The following is a 19,830-nucleotide window of genomic DNA, read 5'->3' as shown; positions in this document are numbered from 1 at the left end:
GGATGTTGTCAGGAAAGTATTGTCATAATGTAGTCTAGAGATGAAAGAACCAAACACAGTTGAGTGGCTACGCTAAGAGTGAATGTAGACAGCCTTTGTGATGTCGAGGAAATTGCATTGTTCGAGGTGCTTTGGCTATAATTTAACAAATGAGAATGGAACCAAGTGGGGCTAGCCCCACAGTTGGAACACAGATGAAAGGTGTTGGATCAGCTGAATTACCCTCCTTGGTTTGGAAAGCCACAGAGGGGTCATAACAAGAGAATTTACTCTGGTCACAGTCACATTGTTGTTTATGACTTTGATTACAGTTTTGCTCTAATGCGAGGGGTGGTAATTGATTCGATGTATTCAGAGACTTTGATGAAAAATAGCAATGGTCAAGGCAGTGACTGTTTCATTGTCCTTGTTGGGGATGGAAATTAGGAGGGCCGGGTCATGGATTTATTTTTTGGTGATGTATATTTAAAAGAATGGGACGAGGCTCAAGGCCAAAGAACAATTTACCATAGTAGCTTTCATTGGAGCTCTGGAATGGAAATTGGATGTAAGGCATGAAAACCGATCTATCAAAGAGAGATTATGGAACAAAAACGTGTTTGTTCTTTCTCAACCCTTATGATTCATCAACTTTTTCCCCATAATGCAGCAATTGAAGTTATATTGCATTACGTAACTCCTTTGCAACCATTACTCAATTACTCAAACAGAGTTTTCCTAAAACCATTCATCGTTTAACATTAGTTTTGTTACTTCAGCGTTGCAAACTTAGTCACATCCAGCAAGACATAATTACGGAACTTGATAGAATAGAAAAATTAAACGAATAAACTGCAAGCAGTGAACAGTAGGTTTATATAAAACTGATTTATGGTAACTGACAGCAAGAAATTAATTTATTAATGGTGTTTTTCCTATTATGTTATCTCCGTAAGATTTCTTGTCCTACATATAGTTAAAGCGTACCATTTTATCGACAAATCAGAATCTGCCCAGAGGTTAAGCCTGAACATTAAAAAAATTAAGACTCTATATATGAAATTCACAAATATATTTTTCTCAGTTTTATTCGGCGCAGGTGTGTTTGGTCACCGTTCTTGTCCCCTCCGACACAGCGTGCTTGGCTAGTTCCCCAAGCAGCAACTGGTGCACTGCAATCTGGATCTCCCAGAAGCTGAGTGTGCCACTTGTAATGGGCCAGGTGGGAAGCCTCACCCATGATATACTCGATGCTCATGACCTTTGAGGAGATGCTGGTGGTGGGGTGGTCCTGCTTCATCACTTTGTAAATGTAGATGGCGTAACTCTTTCCTGGTTCATCTCTCCAGATCACCCTTGGAGGCGTTTTTTAATGTTTTTTGGACCCCTTCTTTGCATTTCCTGTTTTCTTGCGCTCAGCCATAGTGCCGTGTCATTTCAGACACTTAATTGACGCACTTTGGAAAAATATTGTTAACTGAAATTAATTTACAGTTTGCAGCTTTTCTATTTGTTGAAATTGTGTTGCCTTAATAAAAATCGACGTTGACGTGATCTTGAATGGTACATGCATGCTATTTGCTCATTAATATTCCTTAAAACCATTTCAAATAAGTGGTTATACTTGATTTAAAGAGAAAGCTCCATGAACTTCTGCGCTGTAAATTCTATGATTCTATGAACATATCCATCCTTATTTATGATAAGCCAAAATGAAAACAAGTGAAGTTGCCCTGTTTTCAAACATTAAACTGAAAATACCAAATGGGTGATATTATTCGTAATGATCCATCACATTACTGGTGTCTGACCTGTTACCAATCGCCACCAGAGTCATCAATAATGTTGCAAATTAATAATGATGCTCTTTAGAGTCGCCAGTTATCAAATGATACCACCACAAGGCTTTACCGGATATCGATCAAAGGACCACACTACCAGTTAGTCAGTTCAAGTTAAAAGGTGGTTCATTTACACACAACGATTGCTTCGACATGCAATGCAAAACACTACAAGTTAAACTACACCTAACAACTACAATAACCTATACTTAACTTCAGGGCAACCGGCTCTATGCAGATGGACAAGGCCGTTGTCCGGATCTTGCGTGGCTGGGTGGAAGAAATGGCTCTGTTTCTGCTGGGCTCATCTGTCTGGTAGTGATTGTTGGTCTTGAACTTGTCTGTCTGGTCGTTATGCTGCACTTGGGTTGGCATAGGCTGGATCCAAGAGAGACCGAGCACATGGCTGTGTCTCTTCTTATCCCTCTGGGATTTCACGCTCTTTGGGGCGGTCCTTAACTTGGACCCAATAATTCGACAGGCTTCGATCACTGCCTTCGATTTTGGCCAATAAAGGGGTCACTGACTTGGTGGCTGGACGTGTCCTTAGCGGTCATTGACTGTTTGAGCTCCCCGAGTAAAATGGCGCCGATTAGTCTGTATCTGTATCGGTTACCTGAGTACAGTTCTTTTGTTCTGGGGAAATGGGCCATTAGAATGCAAACAAGCGGGGGTTTCGATCGCGTCTAGCTATCTGGGTTGCAAATACACACACAAGCTCTGGGTCTGTCTGAGTCCTGGGTTAGCTATAATTCCCATGGTCCTTTGCAGGTGGCCACCTGAGATGGCTACAGACCCATTTAATTAGCCCCATTCCTCTTACCAGGCAGTTGTCAGCACATAGCCAAAGCTATTGACCCTAACAACAACGCAGCTACCTGCTATGTGCCCTGTTGCCAAGCTGTTCAATTGCAGCTATACCATGTGAAAATCATTTATTCAGGAAAATTCAATGTAGCTCTGTCAACTTTGTCCCAACCATCAGCAGGATGATGGAATAATTCTACAATAGTAACATCAAGTGACATAAGATGACTAATAACCTGAAAAATGTAAGTGTGACTATTGCGAGGGGCCAGTACTATGATGCTGTCCTGCCAACACTTGGTGGATTTACAAATGATTTAATTGAGCAAGGTGCCAGAAGGGTATCATTGTGTGGAGCAGTAGAACATCAACAGCTGGCCCTTTAAGTTGGAAGAAAAATGAATGGGATGCAATAAAAAGATGAAACTTTGGAATAATTAAGACTTTTTACAAAATGCATCATGTATTATTAGTGAATTGCAGTGAGCTTCAAAAGAAAAGTTAGATAGATTAAATTTTACCTTTCGTATAATTTAAGTATACTACTTAGGAATTAAAGCACAAATTTGATTTTCTTTTTAATTGTAGGTTTTGGTAGTACTGGCTCCCAGATTGATTCCGCTCGTATGAACCTTGCTTCATCATTTGTTAACGGTTTTGTAAATGCTGCATTTGGACAAGATAAGCTCTTGACAGAAGATGGCAATAAATGGTTATACAAAAACAAAGACCATGGTGAGTATCTCCTGAAAGCTGTTAAAAGTGGCAAACATATTCTAAAAATTAAAAAAGAAAGTGCTGGCTGGGTATTTGATCCATTTTATTTTGTTTGTTACTAGGCATGCTAAGTGCTGCAGCTTCATTAGGTATGATACTACTTTGGGATGTTGATGGTGGTTTGACACAAATTGACAAGTATTTGTACTCTTCAGAAGACTATATTAAGGTGAGTACTGTATTCCAAATATGTGTCATCTGTTTAAAGTTATTTGGCAAGTTTATGGAACTGGGAAATAACCTTGTTATTATAACCTTGTATAGTTTTTTTCAAAGTTTCTAACTTTGACATCATAGCAAGATTCTACTCCAGTACGGCTCTGATTCACTGAACAACCAATAATTTTATTTGCCATGAATGCTGATTCAATTGATAGTCTTTCTCAAATTTATCCTCCCCATGTATGCGTGGGTTTCCTCCGGGTGCTCCGGTTTCCTCCCACAGTCCAAAGATGTGCAAGTTAGGTGGATTGGACATGATAAATTGCCCTTAGTGTCCAAAATTGCCCTTAGTGTGGTGGGGTTACTGGGTTATGGGGATAGGGTGGAGGTGTTAACCTTGGGTAGGGTGCTCTTTCTAGGAGCCGGTGCAGACTCGATGGGCCGAATGGCCTCCTTCTGCACTGTAAATTCTATAAATTCATTAATGTTCCCAGTATCCAGTCCCACCATTTTATTTTGGGGAGAACAACTCTTTTGTGTTTCCACCCAGCTCTGTCGAACAGTTTACATAACTAATATATCTACACCATGTATCTGTACATATAATGTTCTAAAGATGGTGTATGTTATAAACATTAGTCTATCTTATGTGTACTGTAGTAGGTTTGTTACCTTTTAGAACGTGTTCTTCCAGTTCAATTTTTGATTAGAAACTTATTGTTTATATGTAACATGAAATATATACTGAATAAAGAATTTTTTTAAAGAACAGTTTGAAATAATCTTGATTTCATTCCTTTAAAAAATAGAATTTTGCTTCCATTGCTCCTTATAAACGACTTTACCAACAATAGCAACTGCTGCTGTATTTTGTTTAGCTTATCATTTGGATAAAGACTTTATGGACCCTATTTTAACACTAAAGTATTAGTCCTATTTGTCGTTTATTGTCTATTTCATGCAATTAACAGAAGCTTTATGATGTGGGTTTTAATGACATGACAGTTTAAAAAATCTTTTCAGGAATTTGAAACCCAGTGCATTTTTTGATAAGTATTAAAGCTGCAGGTGCAAAGTTCAATCTATTTCCTTTTTTGTTCTGGATATTTTCGAGCAAGCTTCATTTAAGGTTAATTTGCACATCTGCGCACACCAGAAATAATTAATTTCTTGCTTTAAAACACATTATGAACATGATTTGTCCAATAGTAGTATCTGTTATCAATTCCATATTTTAGATGTAATATAATTAGATAGCTACTACAGATGCAAATAAGTAAGTTCCAAAGTAGCATCCCTAGCTATACTTAAAGTATTCTTTCATGGGATTTGGGCATCATAGACAAGGGCAGCATTTATGCCCATCCTTAATGGCTCTTGAGAAGGTGGTGGTGAGCCATTACCGTTAACCAATGTAGCCCATGTGGTGTAGGTACTCCATAGTGTTTTTTCTATAGCAGTTTGATACAATAAGTTAACACCATTTTAGAGGACCGTTAAGAATCATCCACTGCAGTCACGTGTAGACCTGATCAGGTAAAGATGATAGGTTTTCTCCCCTGAATCAGGTAGGTTTTAATTACAATCTGATGGTATCATCATTATGAATGAGACCAGCATTCTAGTCTGGATGTATTAATTGAATTTAAATTCCTCAGTTGTGTGAAGGGATTTTAACCCATGTCTCCAGAGCATTAGGCTCGGCATCTGGATTACTAATCCAGTGGTATTACCCCACACCACCATTTCCCGCCAGATACCCAGGCTAATGTGCCAAAGACATGAGTTAAAATCCCACCACGGAAGCTAATGGAATTTGAATTTGGTTGATAAATATGGAATATTAAGCTAATCTCCATAATGATGATCATGAAACTATCATCAATTGTTGCAAAAACCTATCTGGTTCACTAATGTCCATTAGGGAAGGAAACCTGCCACATTTGCCTGGTCTGGCCGACGTGTGATTCCAGACCCAATGTGATTAAGACTTAGCTACCCACAGTTCAAGTTAAATGAAGGATATGCAACAGATGCGGGCCATGCCAGCGACGCCCACATCCCATGATTTTTTTTAAAAACTGGCCTGGTAACATTTCTAGTCGTTACATTAACCACTATGCTGCAATCCTTCCTTGCCACAGGGCTCGGAAAAAGTACAATTCTTGAGTAATGTTCTCAGGGCAGGTTTATAGTGTGTATTGTTTGATCAAACTACTAACCATCAAAGCTCTCTATTCCAGTCTGGTGCCTTGCTTGCGTGCGGTATTGTAAATTCTGGAGTCCGAAATGAGTGTGACCCAGCACTTGCTCTTCTCTCCGACTATGTCCTACATAGCAGTAATACAATGAGAATTGGAGCCATCTTTGGGTAAGCATAGTCTTCATTTGTACATTTGTAAACTGCCCATGTAATTGGTCTCAATTTTATTTTATTGATGCAGTGCTAATCCAAATGATTGACTAATGTCATTCTGAAACAAATTTATGATAGTTTTATTTTGAAAAATGGCAAAATGAAATGCCATCAGTTCTTGAATGAGCTGTGTTTTTTTTGTATTCACTTAAGTGCCATTTTTTCAGTTTTGTGAATTAATTTTTAAAAAACACGTGTCAAAAGCAGAATCAGTTGTTGAGTGGTGCAGTATGATATCCCTAACCAAATAATTTGGGAGTGGTAGTAGAGGCGCTAAAAGAGAAATGAAGCACCAGAAGGAAAAAGTATAAATGTTGATCAACTGAAAGTTAGCATAGGAGACTAGAATTTCCCTGAGCCAAGGATATTCAGATCTTATTTTTTCAGCTCTGCATTCCTTAAATTAAGATTACATTTTTTTATTATAATGACGTAATGCCATTAATTAAAAAGTTAACTTCCTCTTCCTTTCTCTTTCATAATTTTATCTATATTCTGCACCTTGACTTTAATTTCTATTACATTTGAAATACTCCTCTGGTCATAATCCTACATCTTCCATTTATGAGGTGTAACTTACAAAATGTTTATGAAGAAATAGGCTAGTTTTCTCGCCAGTTTAATTTTTAGAATTCTAGACATGAAGGTCAATCATTTACTGTTTTGCATGTTAAGCTATTAAGTGTTGCTGCAGGATTTGTTTTCCTATTTGCTGTGCTAGCATCCTGATTGACCAGGTGTCTACTGCAGATACTGGAAATCTGAGATAAAAACCGAAATTGCTGGAAAAACTCAGGTCTGGCAGCACCTGTGGAGAGAGAAACAGAGTTAATGTTTCAAGTCCACATGACTTCTTCAGAGGTTCTCTTGTCCAGTTCATTAAAAATCAATGGGGAACTTGCTTTCTAAATGACATACTTGATTGTAATCTTAGAATGTACAGACTAATTTAAATCTAAGGTACGCAGTTTTCCCCTATTTTTGTTGTATGCAGTTTTTGTAAACAGTGCCTTAACATAATTTTTGTTAACTTTTTGGTTGGCAGACTTGGTCTTGCTTATGCAGGCTCAAATCGGGAAGATGTGCTTGCTCTCCTTCTTCCAGTGACGCGGGACTCTAAATCCAGCATGGAGGTATGAACAAAAACTGCCAATGTTGAAACTCTGAATGAAAACTGAGAATCTTCCCGGACATCAGTTGAAAGCTGAATAGAGGAGAAGAGGTTAAAGCAGATTGAGATATTTTTTCAGAACATTGGTCAATTGCTACTCAAAGTAACCTCCAGGGGAAAAAATACTTTTTTGTTTCAGATGGTGAAATTCACAGTTCCGTATTTAGAACATAGAACTGTACAGCACAGAACAGGCCCTTGTTGTTGTGCCGAGCAATGATCACCCTACTCAAACCCACGTATCCACCCTATACCCGTAACCCAACAACCACCAATTTAATTTAATGTTTCAGTGCCTGGAAGGGTAAAACCTATGGTTAGATTCATGCTGTATGTGTGGGATTGGTTTCAACTCCAACTGTTTCTATTGTGCTTGGAGAGGACTATGGCGTGAAGAATAAATAGACAGCAGAGGTGAGTGGGCGTTGCTTAGCAACTAGGGCTCCACAAGATAGATAAGCTTTTAAGTTTTCGTTTAGTTAATTTGATTACAGTTCGGGATAGTTGTGCGATGAAGGCAGCTCTCGGCTCTGCTAGAAGCAGTTAGTTTCAGAAGGCTAAAGAGAGAACAGCTAGAAGCAAAGCCATACAATGTTGAGCATAACAATGCCGGAAATCTCATGTCCAGCCTGTAAAGGAGACTAGAGAAATTGATATTTTCCAAGAAATCTGGAATTATTGGAACTGAGGAAACTGAGAACCCCAGCAGATTACTGTTCAGTAAAACCAGAGTTGAAAAGGCATTGGACAACAAGAGGCCAGAAAGATATCTTGAGGAGTGCCAAGGTTTGTGAGAAATTACTAGTTTGGGAACATTACTCAAAATAATTGTGGAATTCAGTGGCTGGACCTTGAAGTTTGTGTAAAAGCCTTTAAGACAAAGGAAACTTTGAAGGGAGAGGTGTAAATTCTAAAAGCAAAAGTTTGATAGAAGCAGCAGAAGGAAAGCAGAATTTAAAAGAAGAATTGAAAGTGTGACTGTTGAAAGCGGAATTTGAAATCGCTCGTGTGGAAGCTGGAGTTTGGTGAGACGAGGTGGCTCATGGTAGAAGAATAATCTGGGAGGGGGTTTTGAGGCGACATTCACTTGGGTTCAGCGAAGAGTGTGTCTTACCACAGTTACCTTATGTGCTTAAAAGGGACTTTGTGTATCAATGAGATCACTGTAGTTTAAGATTTACTTTGTAATCCGTGTTAATCATTAAATCTGTGTGCATTTGTGAAGCTCGGGGAATAAAGGAGTATGGATCTAGGTTCATTCTGGGATCTTCCTGTCCAGTTATTGTATCAACTGGGATCAAACCAGTTGGATGCAGGAAAACATTTATACTGTGGTAGAATTGTAAATATGAAGACATACAACCAACTGCTATTTGTAGATGCAGTAAATCAGTTTATCTTGAATCGATTAATTGGATTTCCATTAATCAAACATGTGAAATAAGTCATTCATGTGTTCTCATTTGTGATTTTTAAAAAAGATTTTGGCATTCGATGTGGCGAAATTAGAAACAAATAATAAATTAGTTGATCATAAGTACCGTATATACTCGCGTATCATGCGACTTTGAGAACCTAAATTTGGGGGGTCGCATGATACGCGAGATACAAAATTTGCGTGTGGTGCTGGCCAAGATTAGGCTGTTAGGCTGTTAAGCAGACCGTATCCATTTACGGTAAGTCAAATAGTACCCAGTAGTTAATGAAACTATTATATTTATTTTTGGACATAATGAAATATAAAACAGGAATACATATGTAGGTTAATTAACATTTAATAAAATAAAAACACTATTAAAACAAACTATTACAGGTAAACTAAAATCCTTCAAATTCGCTTTCAATGTTATCAGTGTCATCATCAAATAAAGCTTGGAATTCTTCTTCATCGAGGCAGTCATCATACTGATCATCTTCCAGGTCTTCAATATTTTCATCCTCTTCTCCTGCATCTTTGAATAAAACATCATCTTCACTTCCATCCAAAGCATTTGCTATTCCACATTTTTAAAATGCTTTAACAATCAAATCTCCATCTATCTCAGCCCATGCTTCTTTTACCCACAAACACAGTAGAGGCAAATCCAGAGCCTTCATATTCCCTCCCTTCGTAAATGATTTCTCTCCTTCCATCATCCAGTCATTCCATTTCTTTCTTATATTGTCTTTAAATGGCTTATTAATGGATACGTCGCTAGTCAAGCCAGCTGGAACGATTGCTATATCGGTGTTCGATTCGCGAACAGCTTTCACAACAGAATCCACTCGATGTGACCTAAACATATCCCACACAAGTAAACTTTTTTTGGCGTCGTAAACCACCTGCTCTTGATTCCCAAACTCTCTTCAGCCAAATCTTGCAGCCATTATCGTTCATCCATCCTTTTTCATGGACATGGACAATGATACCATTTGGAAGTTTTAGTTTGGGCATTAATTTCCGTTTAAAGATAACCATTGGAGGAAGTTTCGTCCCATCTGTCATACACGTTAGTACAACCGTAAAATGTGTCTTTTCATGCCCTGTAGTTTTGTTAAAAATACTTTTCTCGCCGACTTTATTAACGGTTGAGTTTGATGGCATATCAAAATTCACGGGTGTCTCATCCATGTTTCCAATGCACGATGACTTATAGCTGTTAGCTTTGCGATGTTTGATTACAAATGTTTGAAAACTAGTCACTTTATCTTCTAATTCTTTTGGGAGTTTCTGTGCAATTTTTGTTTTTCTTCTTAACACAAAGTCATGCCTTTTCATGAACCGCGTACACCATCCGGGACTTGCAGTAAACACACGAATGCCCATTTTTCTTGCTTCTCGTAAAGCATTAAGTCTTATTTTAGATCGTGTTATAATATAACCATTTTCCCGATTTTCGGACACCCACTTTGATACTTTATCTTCTAACTGCGGCCAATGACATTTCGACCCGCGATTTGCGCATTTATAGGAAGGAGTTTCCTTCAATTTTTCTTTTTGTTTTCTCCAGTTTCGGACACCGCTTTCTCCGACACCAAACAGCTTTGCAGCTTTAACGTTGTTGCTTTGTTCCGCTTCGGCAACAACTTGCAGCTTCAATTTGGCAGTATATTTCTTCGCAGATCTTTTCTCCATAGTGGCTAAGGGTAGAATGTATTTGATCGTTGTTATGTATTACGGTACTTGTTACATGTTAGGTAACTGTTTATTATCGTGATTAGAAACAGCAAAACAGCTGTTTCTCATTCGGTTGTTTACGGCGGAAAGCCTAGCCTAGTGTCATCTGGTATCTCTAAAAAGTGACTCGCATAATACATAAGATATATGATAAAATCATGTTTTGGGGACAAAAATTTAGGGGTCACAGGATACGCGAGTATATACAGTAATATTTGTCGACAATTTTAACTCCTGAAGATGAGCAATATTAATGCTATTGAACAGAACATTCTTGTGTTTTTTTTTCTAATTAAGGGGCAATTTAGCATGGCCTAACCTGCACATCTTGGGGTTGTGAGGGTGAAACCCATGCAGACATGAGGAGAATGTGCAAACTCCACACGGACAGTGACCTCGGGCAGGGATTCAAACCCGGGTCCTCAGCACCGCAGTCCCAGTGCTAACCACTGCGCCACATGCCGCCTGAACACTCTTGGCTTTAGCACCCCTCGGTTGTATCAAGAATTCTCTTTTTTCTAAATTTAGAGTACCCAATTCATTTTTTCCAATTAAGGGACAATTTAGCATGGCCAATTCACCTACGCAGCACATCTTTTTGGTTTGTGGGCATTGAGACCCATGCAGATACAGGGAGAATGTGCAAACTCCACACGGACAGTGACCCGGGGCCAAAATCGAACCCAAGTCGTCAGCACCGTGAGGCAGCAGTGCTAACCACTGCCCCACCGTGCTGCCCGTATCAAGAATTCTGAACGCAGTTTCAACTTGTCAACTTTACCACCCATTTCTTTCGTCTTTTAGGCTCTGAATTTTTATAGCTTGGCATTCATGCAATTGTTGCATAATAACTACACTTGTGGAGTTGATTGAGTTAGGGATCCAACATGATTATTGACTGAAACTCGGGTTTGATCTGGTTGCAGGAAGAATATTGATAGGGGTGTGGTGTGACATGGGTTTTCTCATATCAGTGAAGGAAGAAACAGCAAATGAACACCTGTTAGCAATGAGATACGCGTGTCCTAATAATATTACATTAAAACTTAAGTAAAATGCTTACTTGTATTATTGAAAGTAGCTTCTTGGGCTGTTATCCTTTATTTCCATTTCCAAATGCACTACATCATACATATTAGCATGTTCTGTGTAGTTGCCTAACTGGTGTCAAATTTAACCTGCAGGTGATAGGTGTGACTGCTCTGGCATGTGGTATGATTGCAGTGGGCTCATGCAATGGAGAAGTTACCTCTACCATCTTGGAAACTATAATGGAGAAATCGGAGCAAGAGCTGAAGGATACTTATGCCAGGTGGCTACCTTTAGGCCTAGGTCTGAACCATTTGGGTAAGAATAAGTATTGCAGCAAACAAGTGCTAATTCTATGAAATGACTTGTTTTTAATTATTTTCTTAATTTTAATTTTCTACTTTGTTCAAGGCTTCTCAAAAATTGAGCAGTTTCAGCAAATCTTCTGAAGATCTGTCCTTTAACCCATCGCACATGGGTTAAATGCTACATACTTACAGTCACTATTTTGCATTTTACGTTTTAAATTAAATTGCACTTAACATCACAGGTAACAGACATACATACCAATGAGGTTTCAGATTAGTGCTCTGCCTAATTACTTTATCTCCGCTTGCGCAGCAGTGTGCTTTGATATCGCTAGACTAAGGAGCAAAAAATAATTTTTTGGTCCTGTTTGCAGTTCCCAGTTTCCATTATTCCCATTAGTTTAGTAGGTGAGTGATAATACTGGTTTAGAATAGGATGGCTCTGATGGTGGATAGGCTTATTGGATGTAGCGCATATGGGGAGTAACCATTTTAACATGGTGCTGAAGAATTCAGCTTGAGAGGGGAAGAAAATAATTTATATTTAAATTAACTATTCTGCTGAAATTATTGTGCTTGCTCTTGTTTCTGTGTTCGGTGAAAGGGGAATTTGGCACAGGGATTTAGAGCAATTTGGAATATAAAATTTTGAAAAGTTACAAAATAGGTAGATTCTATTTTAAAAAGAACAGAAGTGCTAATAGTTGGGATGCCATGTTAAATAGAAGTTTCAAGCCGTTTAAAATTGAAGGTCAATAAGAACGAATGAAAAAAGAACTAAAGGAGAATGCAAATAAGAGTTAAAAATGGCATAAAGAAAGCTTTGAAGGAAGTATGAAAAGAACAGTGACATATTTTGTATGTATATTACTAAAAGAGAAATTCGTAAAGACGAGCTGGGACGTTGCGAGGATTGTCAATTTGCAGGTGATAAAATGATCGCGCATAATGCATACGCTTAAGTCTTTACTAAACAGAAAGATATAATGAAGAAGTGAATCATGAAGTGGTTGAGAGCAAGATGAGCACCATCATTGCAGATAAAAGGAACATTTTAGAGAAGGTAGCCAAATAAAGGATGATAGCACTGAGACCCGAGTATCCATACAAGGATCTGGAGGGCAGAAAAACAAATAGCAGAGAACCTGGAAATTATATTTCAGGCCATTACTGAGTGTGTTTGCGCCAGTGAACTGGTGAGTGCTCAGTGTCAAGCTCATTTTTAAAAAGCTAAACCTGATAACCAAGATAGGGAAGATTTTCTCGTAATTTAAGTATGATGTATGTATCTAGACAGAGAAAATAATTATAAATAGCCAGCCCTGATTTCAAAAAAGGCAATCATGTTTGATAAACCTGATAGAATTCTTTGACTAGTTAACAACCATGATTGATGGTTGAGTATGATGCATGTGGTGTACATGGACTTCCGACTGACAGCACCGCGTAGGAGTTGAGAGAGAAAAATTGAGAAATATAGCATGATACCTGGTATAAAGAAATAAAAATAAAGGCTTGTCCTTTTTCCATTAGAGTACTGTCCTTTTTTCATTAGAGCACAAATTATTGGATGATATAATGGGAATGTTTACTATTATCAATGAATGGGGCGAGGTAGATGGAAATAGACTCTTGCTGGTACTTCAAGGATATAGAATGAGGGACCATGGATACAAGATTAAACGTAAGATTTATAATAATGAGAAAGTTGTGAAGCTGTATAATTTATTCCAGTGTTAAGGTCCAAGTGGAAACCCATAAACAAAAATTAAATTGGATAAATGAATGAAATAGGGCAAGTAAATGTCGTTAGACGTACTTGTTTGAGGGCAGCACGGTGGTGCAGTGGTTAACACTGCTGCCTCATGGCACCAAGGTCCCAGGTTCAATCCTGGCTCTGGGTCACTGTCCATGTGGAGTTTGCACATTCTTCCCATGTTTGCGTGGGTTTCACCCCCACAACCCAAAGATGTGTAGAGTAGGTGGATTGGCCACGCTAAATTGACCCTTCATTGGAAAAAAATAAATTGGGCACTCTAAATGTTTAAAACAATTTTTTTTTAAAGTACTCATTTGCATGAAGGATAAACAGTGACATTGACTGGTTGAATCAAATAGCCTTATTGTGTTGTAATTGCTGTGTATTTTTACGTTTTGAACACTCGTTTTGAGTGAAGGTTCTCAGTTAACACAAGCTTCCTTTCCCTTTTTAAATAGTGATTATTCCCCAGCTGCGTATTCCAGCATTCAAATTTTATTGCTTTTCTTCTGTTGTAATTCCAAACTAGCCATTTTAGTGTTTCCGTGTATATATCAAATCTGTGTGTATGACATGCTGCAAAATAAAGTTAACATTATATGTAAAGTAGTTGATGTAATTCACTTCTGGTTCACAGGAAAAGGTGAGGCCATCGAGGCTATTTTGGCTGCCCTGGAAGTTGTGTCTGAACCATTTCGTAGTTTTGCCAATACTTTGGTAGATGTCTGTGCGTATGCAGGTTGGTACAGTTGGATAAATCCTACTAATCTAATTTAAATACCATCTTAGGCTGAAATCGGTTAAGCTTAGGTAATGCATTTTTGTTCACCAGACAATAAAATATAGTGCGCTTAATTTTTGACTTTGAATAAACAGCATTATTCTAATGTTCCAGCTCAGAAGTTAGTGTGCTACCCACCAAGCATGGCTGACAAGATTAGGAGGATTACTTGGGGCACTGGCAAGGCAAGTCCAACAATGGACCCATAGCCCATCCACTTTTTCTGCTATACCTCTTGATCGTTTGGTAGTGTTGCGCAGGAAAATCCAATCCCTTTGCTTCACAGGAATTAATACACTAACACATGCTATGAATTGGGTTCATACCCATAATGAAGTGTGCACCAATTTCCTAATTTTGATAGTGCTTTTCATGTAGAGAGATAATTAGACCGAGTTACTTGAGAATTGCTAAAGATTAGTCAGTCAGAGGCCTTAGAACATAACTCCAGGGCAGCATGGTAGCACAGTGGTTAGCACTGTTGCTTCACAGTGCCAGGTTTCCGCTTGGGTCACTGTGCGGAGTGTGTACGTTCTCCCTGTGTCTGCGTCAGCTTCCTCTGGATGCTCCCGTTTCCTCCCACAATGCCCGAAAGACGTGTTTGTTAGATGAATTGGACATTCTGAATTCTCCCTCTGTGTCCCCGAACAGGGGCCGGAGTGTGGCGACTAGGGGAGTTTTGCAGTAACTTCATTGCAGTGTTCATGTAAGCCTACTTGTCAGGGCAGCATGGTGTGCGGTGGTCAGCACTGCTGCCTCACAGCGCCGAGTTCCCAGGTTGGACCCCGGCTCTGGGTCACTGTCCTTGTGGAGTGTGCACATTCTCCACGTGTTTGCATGGGTTTCGCCCCCACAACCCAAAGATGTGCGGAGTAGATGAATTGACCATGCTAAATTGCCCATTCATTGGGAAAAATTAATTGAGTACTTTAAAAAAAAAAATTAAGTCTACTTGTGACAATAAAAAAGATTATTATTAGGTATCTATTTTGAAGAAGAGTTTTGCAAGAGGAAAAATGGAAGTCTTCATAAACTGAACTAGAAATTAACAATTTTAATTGGTTTGTAGGCAACGTTTCTATGTCTCCATGATTATATTTATGATTTTCTAGGTTCTGGTAATGTACTGAAAGTCCAGCAGTTACTCCACATTTGCAGTGAACATTATGATTCAAAAGAGAAAGAAGATGATAAAGACAAAAAGAAAGAGAAAGATAAGGACAAAAAAGAGAATGCAGCAGATATGGGAGCACACCAGGTACGATGTAAACTAGCAAAATAATTAACTCCTCTGATGGCTAATATTTAAAGTTGCATGATGCACATCCACTGCTTTTGCAGGATATGGACATGTTGCTGAAATGGGAAGCAGTCAAATATTTTCCTTACAGATTTTTACATATGCAGAATTTAGGAAATGTAAAATTGGTTACATTTTGTAGCCAAATAATTTGTTTATAACTAGCGATTTGTATAAATGGAATGAGTTCACTTTTCAGAATTTTAAACAAGAGAACCCCAATGAGTCAAATTACTGTTCTGCAATTTTTGCTTCAACCTGATAAGTTACACCCACTTAAGGGAGGTGCAAGACTGTGATTGGATGTTTTCCTTGGTGATTTCAGTGACTTGCGTGGCCTAGTTATTTACAGAAATAAATACCAAGAAAATCTCAATTATTTATGGTTAATTTTTTTTTATGTTTACAAGACCTGCCTTGATATTCATGGCTTTTCTATTAATCGCCTATCAGACTATCTCACACATTGATGTAATTGAGTGAAAGTTTTGGTTCTTGCCAAAATGTTTTTAAAAAATTGTGGCAAATTTCTAACTGCATACATTCATTTTAAAATGCTATCTAACTTTATAATTCATTTAAATGGAAAAATATAAAATTTGAAAGTAACCTTTTTACTTGGCATAACAACCATAGAGTTCAGTATTGGTTAATAGCTAATTAGTTATGCTTTGAATCTTTTAGGGAGTAGCAGTACTTGGTATTGCCTTAATTGCCATGGGAGAAGAGATTGGAGCAGAAATGGCTCTGCGCGCATTTGGACATCTGGTAAGTTCCTCGATGAGAAGTTTTTTAAATGCTGCTTTTGAAAATTACTTTTATTAGGGTCCCAGCATGTATTGGTCATGTTGAAATTTAACAGTATATTTGCTGTTAAATTATTAGCATTGCTTACAAGAGAAATTGTCCCCGTTAGTCAAGTATTGAACATAACTGTACATTTATGTTGTACTGATAGTTTAACTAGTTTCACCAGTTTCATGTTGTATGGACTTGCCTTCTTAAAAACTATTGAGGCATGCAATAATTAATTCCAAACCCTCCATGATCTTGTTCGCCCTTTGCAACTCTTCAATCTTAATTCTCTGGTCAGTATTTCTTGGAGTTTTAACTCTTTTGTGCATCTCATCTCTTCAGCCACATTGGTCCCACTGCCTGGAATTCCCTCCCTAAACTCTGCTACACCACTTTTTCTCTGATCAATTTAAAACATTATGTTCTTGGAGCAAAGGCCCATATGCAAACATTCCTTTTCTTTCTGGATTCATCCCCATAAATCCCAATTCCTAGGAGAGGCAAAAATAACATTGAGACCTGTCGCCAATTCAGGAACCTCTATTTAAAATCCTGCTTGATCCCTTAAAGGTGACCAGGTAAACCCAAGAGGCTGAAAATTTATTACCCAAAAACTTGTCCTCTTCCTTCTGTGATGCTGTTGTTTTGCACAAACGAACATAACACTCTTGATGAATTGCAACGGTGGCCCACTGCCGCCTCTGGAAGACAAAGCTATATGTTAGTCACTCTCTGAAGGAAAGAAGAGTTTCATATGTCTGACCTCACTCCCTGCTCCTCTAATTCAAATGGACCCATAATTTGATCCCCTTGTCTGCCTTTCTAGAAGTTCAAATCCAGGTACACTGGCATGAAAGCTTAATACCCGTGGACCAAATATATCCTTGTTGTCCTTCTCCTGTATCTTCATGACCAAAAATGTCCTCAAAATTAATCTTTTCATCAAGCTTTTTACAGCATTCCTATTTGCATTTGTGAAGTGCCTTTGCACTTCATTTTAATATTAACGGGTTGATACAAGCGCATGCCCTCTGACTAATTGAAATTAGTGTGGAATTGGTGTTTAGATGTAAGAATTGTAAGTGTATTCACCAAAAGTTCCATCATTCTCTGCAGTTTGCTGAGAAACCATTATCTGTAGGCAAGAGTATATGTTAATATTTGTGTTTATAAATCCTTCTGACCTAGATATGAGAAATTCTGCCGTTGAAGATTGCCTTTACATAGAATCATAAAGGATTAGCCAGTCTTCTTAATAGATAACCACCCTTCTTAGTCTATTGATATGCTGCCCATAATTCAGATGAATTATTGTAAAATGTAGGATATTGCTCAAACAACCTTGTACATCAATTTACTATAAAGCTTTTTAATGCAAAAATTACATAGAGTTCTTTTTATGGCAGTTAAGGTATGGTGAACCTACTTTAAGGCGTGCTGTACCACTGGCACTGGCATTGATTTCAGTCTCTAATCCACGGTTGAGTATACTGGACACTTTGAGCAAGTTCTCTCATGATGCTGACCCAGAGGTGTCTCATAACTCTATCTTTGCAATGGGCATGGTTGGAAGTGGTGAGTAACGTTTCTAAAATATTTTTTATTCTCCTTTTTGTCATATTCTTCAAAATTTACACCCAGCAACAAACAATAAACGGTAACAAATACAATATCAAACCTCTTATCAACAACAATCCCCTCCCACCAATCCGCAAACAGCCCACATGTTAACACAAACATCAAATAAGAAAGGAATCTGGAATCACCCATAGTCACCATCAACATACGCAGTCACCCCCCAATGTTCGATGTCATCAAATTCTTGAAAATATATAATGGATAATGCCCATGAATTGTAGAACCCCTCCATCCTTCCCTCCCTTAATTTAAACTTCACCTTCCCAAGAGTTAAGAATTCCAGGAGGTCCCCCGCCACGCCAGGGCACAGGGTGGAGAGGTTGGCCTCCACCCCAACAGGATCCGCCTTTGGGCGATCAATGAAGCGAAGGCTACAACACCTACCTCCGCACCCGCTTCCAACCCCAGCTGGTCCGACACCCCGAATATGGCCTCCAGAGGACCGGGTCAAGTTTCACGTGCACCACTGTAGAGAGTACTCAAAATCTCCTTGCAGTAATCCTCCAGCTTTGGACAGGACCAAAACATATGAACATGGTTTGTGCCCACCCCCACCCCACCCCTCACATTCACACATCTTCCATCCTCTCAAAGAGCCGGCTCATCCTCTCACTTGTAAGGTGTGCTCTATGTACCACCTTCAACTGTATCCAACCTCGTGCACAAGGCGGAGGCATTCACACTCTGGAGCACCTTCTCCATACCGCCTCCCACTTTGCTTTGATCCCTTCCAGCAGTGCCTTCTCCTCTTCCAAAATAGCCCTGTAAGCTGCTGACACTGCCCCCTTCTCCAGTACCCATGTCTCCAGCACCTCCAGCAATGTGGAGGCTGACTCCACTGGGAAGCTCTGTATCTCCTCCTTGGCAAATCTCGAACCTGCATGTATCTAAACATTTCCCCCAACTCCTTCAATTCTGCAAACCGACCCCCTAGAAACAATTATTTTAGTGCCCGAACTCTCTTCTCCTCCCTCTTCCCTGGCTCAAATCTGTGGTTCCCCTAAATCGGCATTTCCCTTGACCCTGACCCCAATCTGAAGTGCTGACGAAACTGCCTCCAAATTCTCAACGATGCTATTACTACCGGACTCTGAGTATTTCCCTGGGGCCATCGGGAGCGGCACCGTTGCTAGCGTTTTCAGTCCCAACCCTCTGTACAAACTCGCTCCCATTCTGACTCACTGGGAATCAATCCCTCTGACCCAGCTGCACACCTTCTTCACATTTGCCGCCCAGTAATAATACATCTGGTTCGGAAGACCCAACCCCCCTGACTGCCTTCCCCTCTGTAGCAGCACCTTCCTAACTCTAGACACCCTCCCTCCCCATATGAACGAGGTAATTATTCTTTCAATCTCTCAAAAAGGAAGTGGTGAGTAACATTAATGTTGGATAAGGAAATATTGAATTCTCTGGTAAAACTTAATGGGAGCTTACCGTGTCAATTTTTAACAATGACAATTGTGTTTTAAATAAGTCTCTGCATATTTATATCTGTTGAGTTAAATTAAGTAATTACTTAAGCATAATTGTGGTTCTATCCCACTGCTATCAATGTTCTTAAAATTATTTATAGATACTTAAAATCTAATATTTGGCAACACATCGTTCTGTATACTTTGAATTCTTCATTCACATCCAGCGCACACTAGGAGACAACTCAATTTGCCAATAGGATGCCAAGAAACAATAACATTTTTGATACACTTGAGTATAGTACTCGTGACATGACTCAACCTTGCAAAACATATAAGCCGTTTTTCTTGGACATTGGTTCTTTTCCCTATTAACGTTTCAGATTATAACCTTGTAGTGTTTATTGTATTAAATTTCATTTCTTTAGATGTCCTTAAAGGGGAATGTTTCATTTCTTTATTCCTTGGTATCTAGATGGTTTCTGAATTCTGGTT

At 38.9% G+C, this 19,830-nt stretch overlaps 1 protein-coding gene across 2 annotated transcripts in view; it reads left to right on the top strand.

The window, feature by feature from the left end:
• psmd2 (proteasome 26S subunit, non-ATPase 2) overlaps positions 1-19,830 on the top strand; it is a 54,380-nt gene that overhangs the window by 22,890 nt on the left and 11,660 nt on the right. For both annotated transcript variants that reach the window (XM_038815261.1, XM_038815262.1), the window contains 9 exons: positions 3,216-3,362; positions 3,467-3,573; positions 5,810-5,937; positions 7,028-7,115; positions 11,495-11,657; positions 14,044-14,145; positions 15,300-15,445; positions 16,172-16,255; positions 17,689-17,857. In XM_038815261.1, the coding sequence (XP_038671189.1) occupies positions 3,216-3,362; positions 3,467-3,573; positions 5,810-5,937; positions 7,028-7,115; positions 11,495-11,657; positions 14,044-14,145; positions 15,300-15,445; positions 16,172-16,255; positions 17,689-17,857 (1,134 nt within the window). The remainder of the gene's footprint in view (positions 1-3,215; positions 3,363-3,466; positions 3,574-5,809; positions 5,938-7,027; positions 7,116-11,494; positions 11,658-14,043; positions 14,146-15,299; positions 15,446-16,171; positions 16,256-17,688; positions 17,858-19,830) is intronic.

The sequence above is a fragment of the Scyliorhinus canicula genome, chromosome 13 (assembly GCF_902713615.1).
Source record: "Scyliorhinus canicula chromosome 13, sScyCan1.1, whole genome shotgun sequence".
Lineage (NCBI taxonomy): Eukaryota > Metazoa > Chordata > Chondrichthyes > Carcharhiniformes > Scyliorhinidae > Scyliorhinus > Scyliorhinus canicula.
This window is presented reverse-complemented; position numbering and strand designations above follow the sequence as displayed.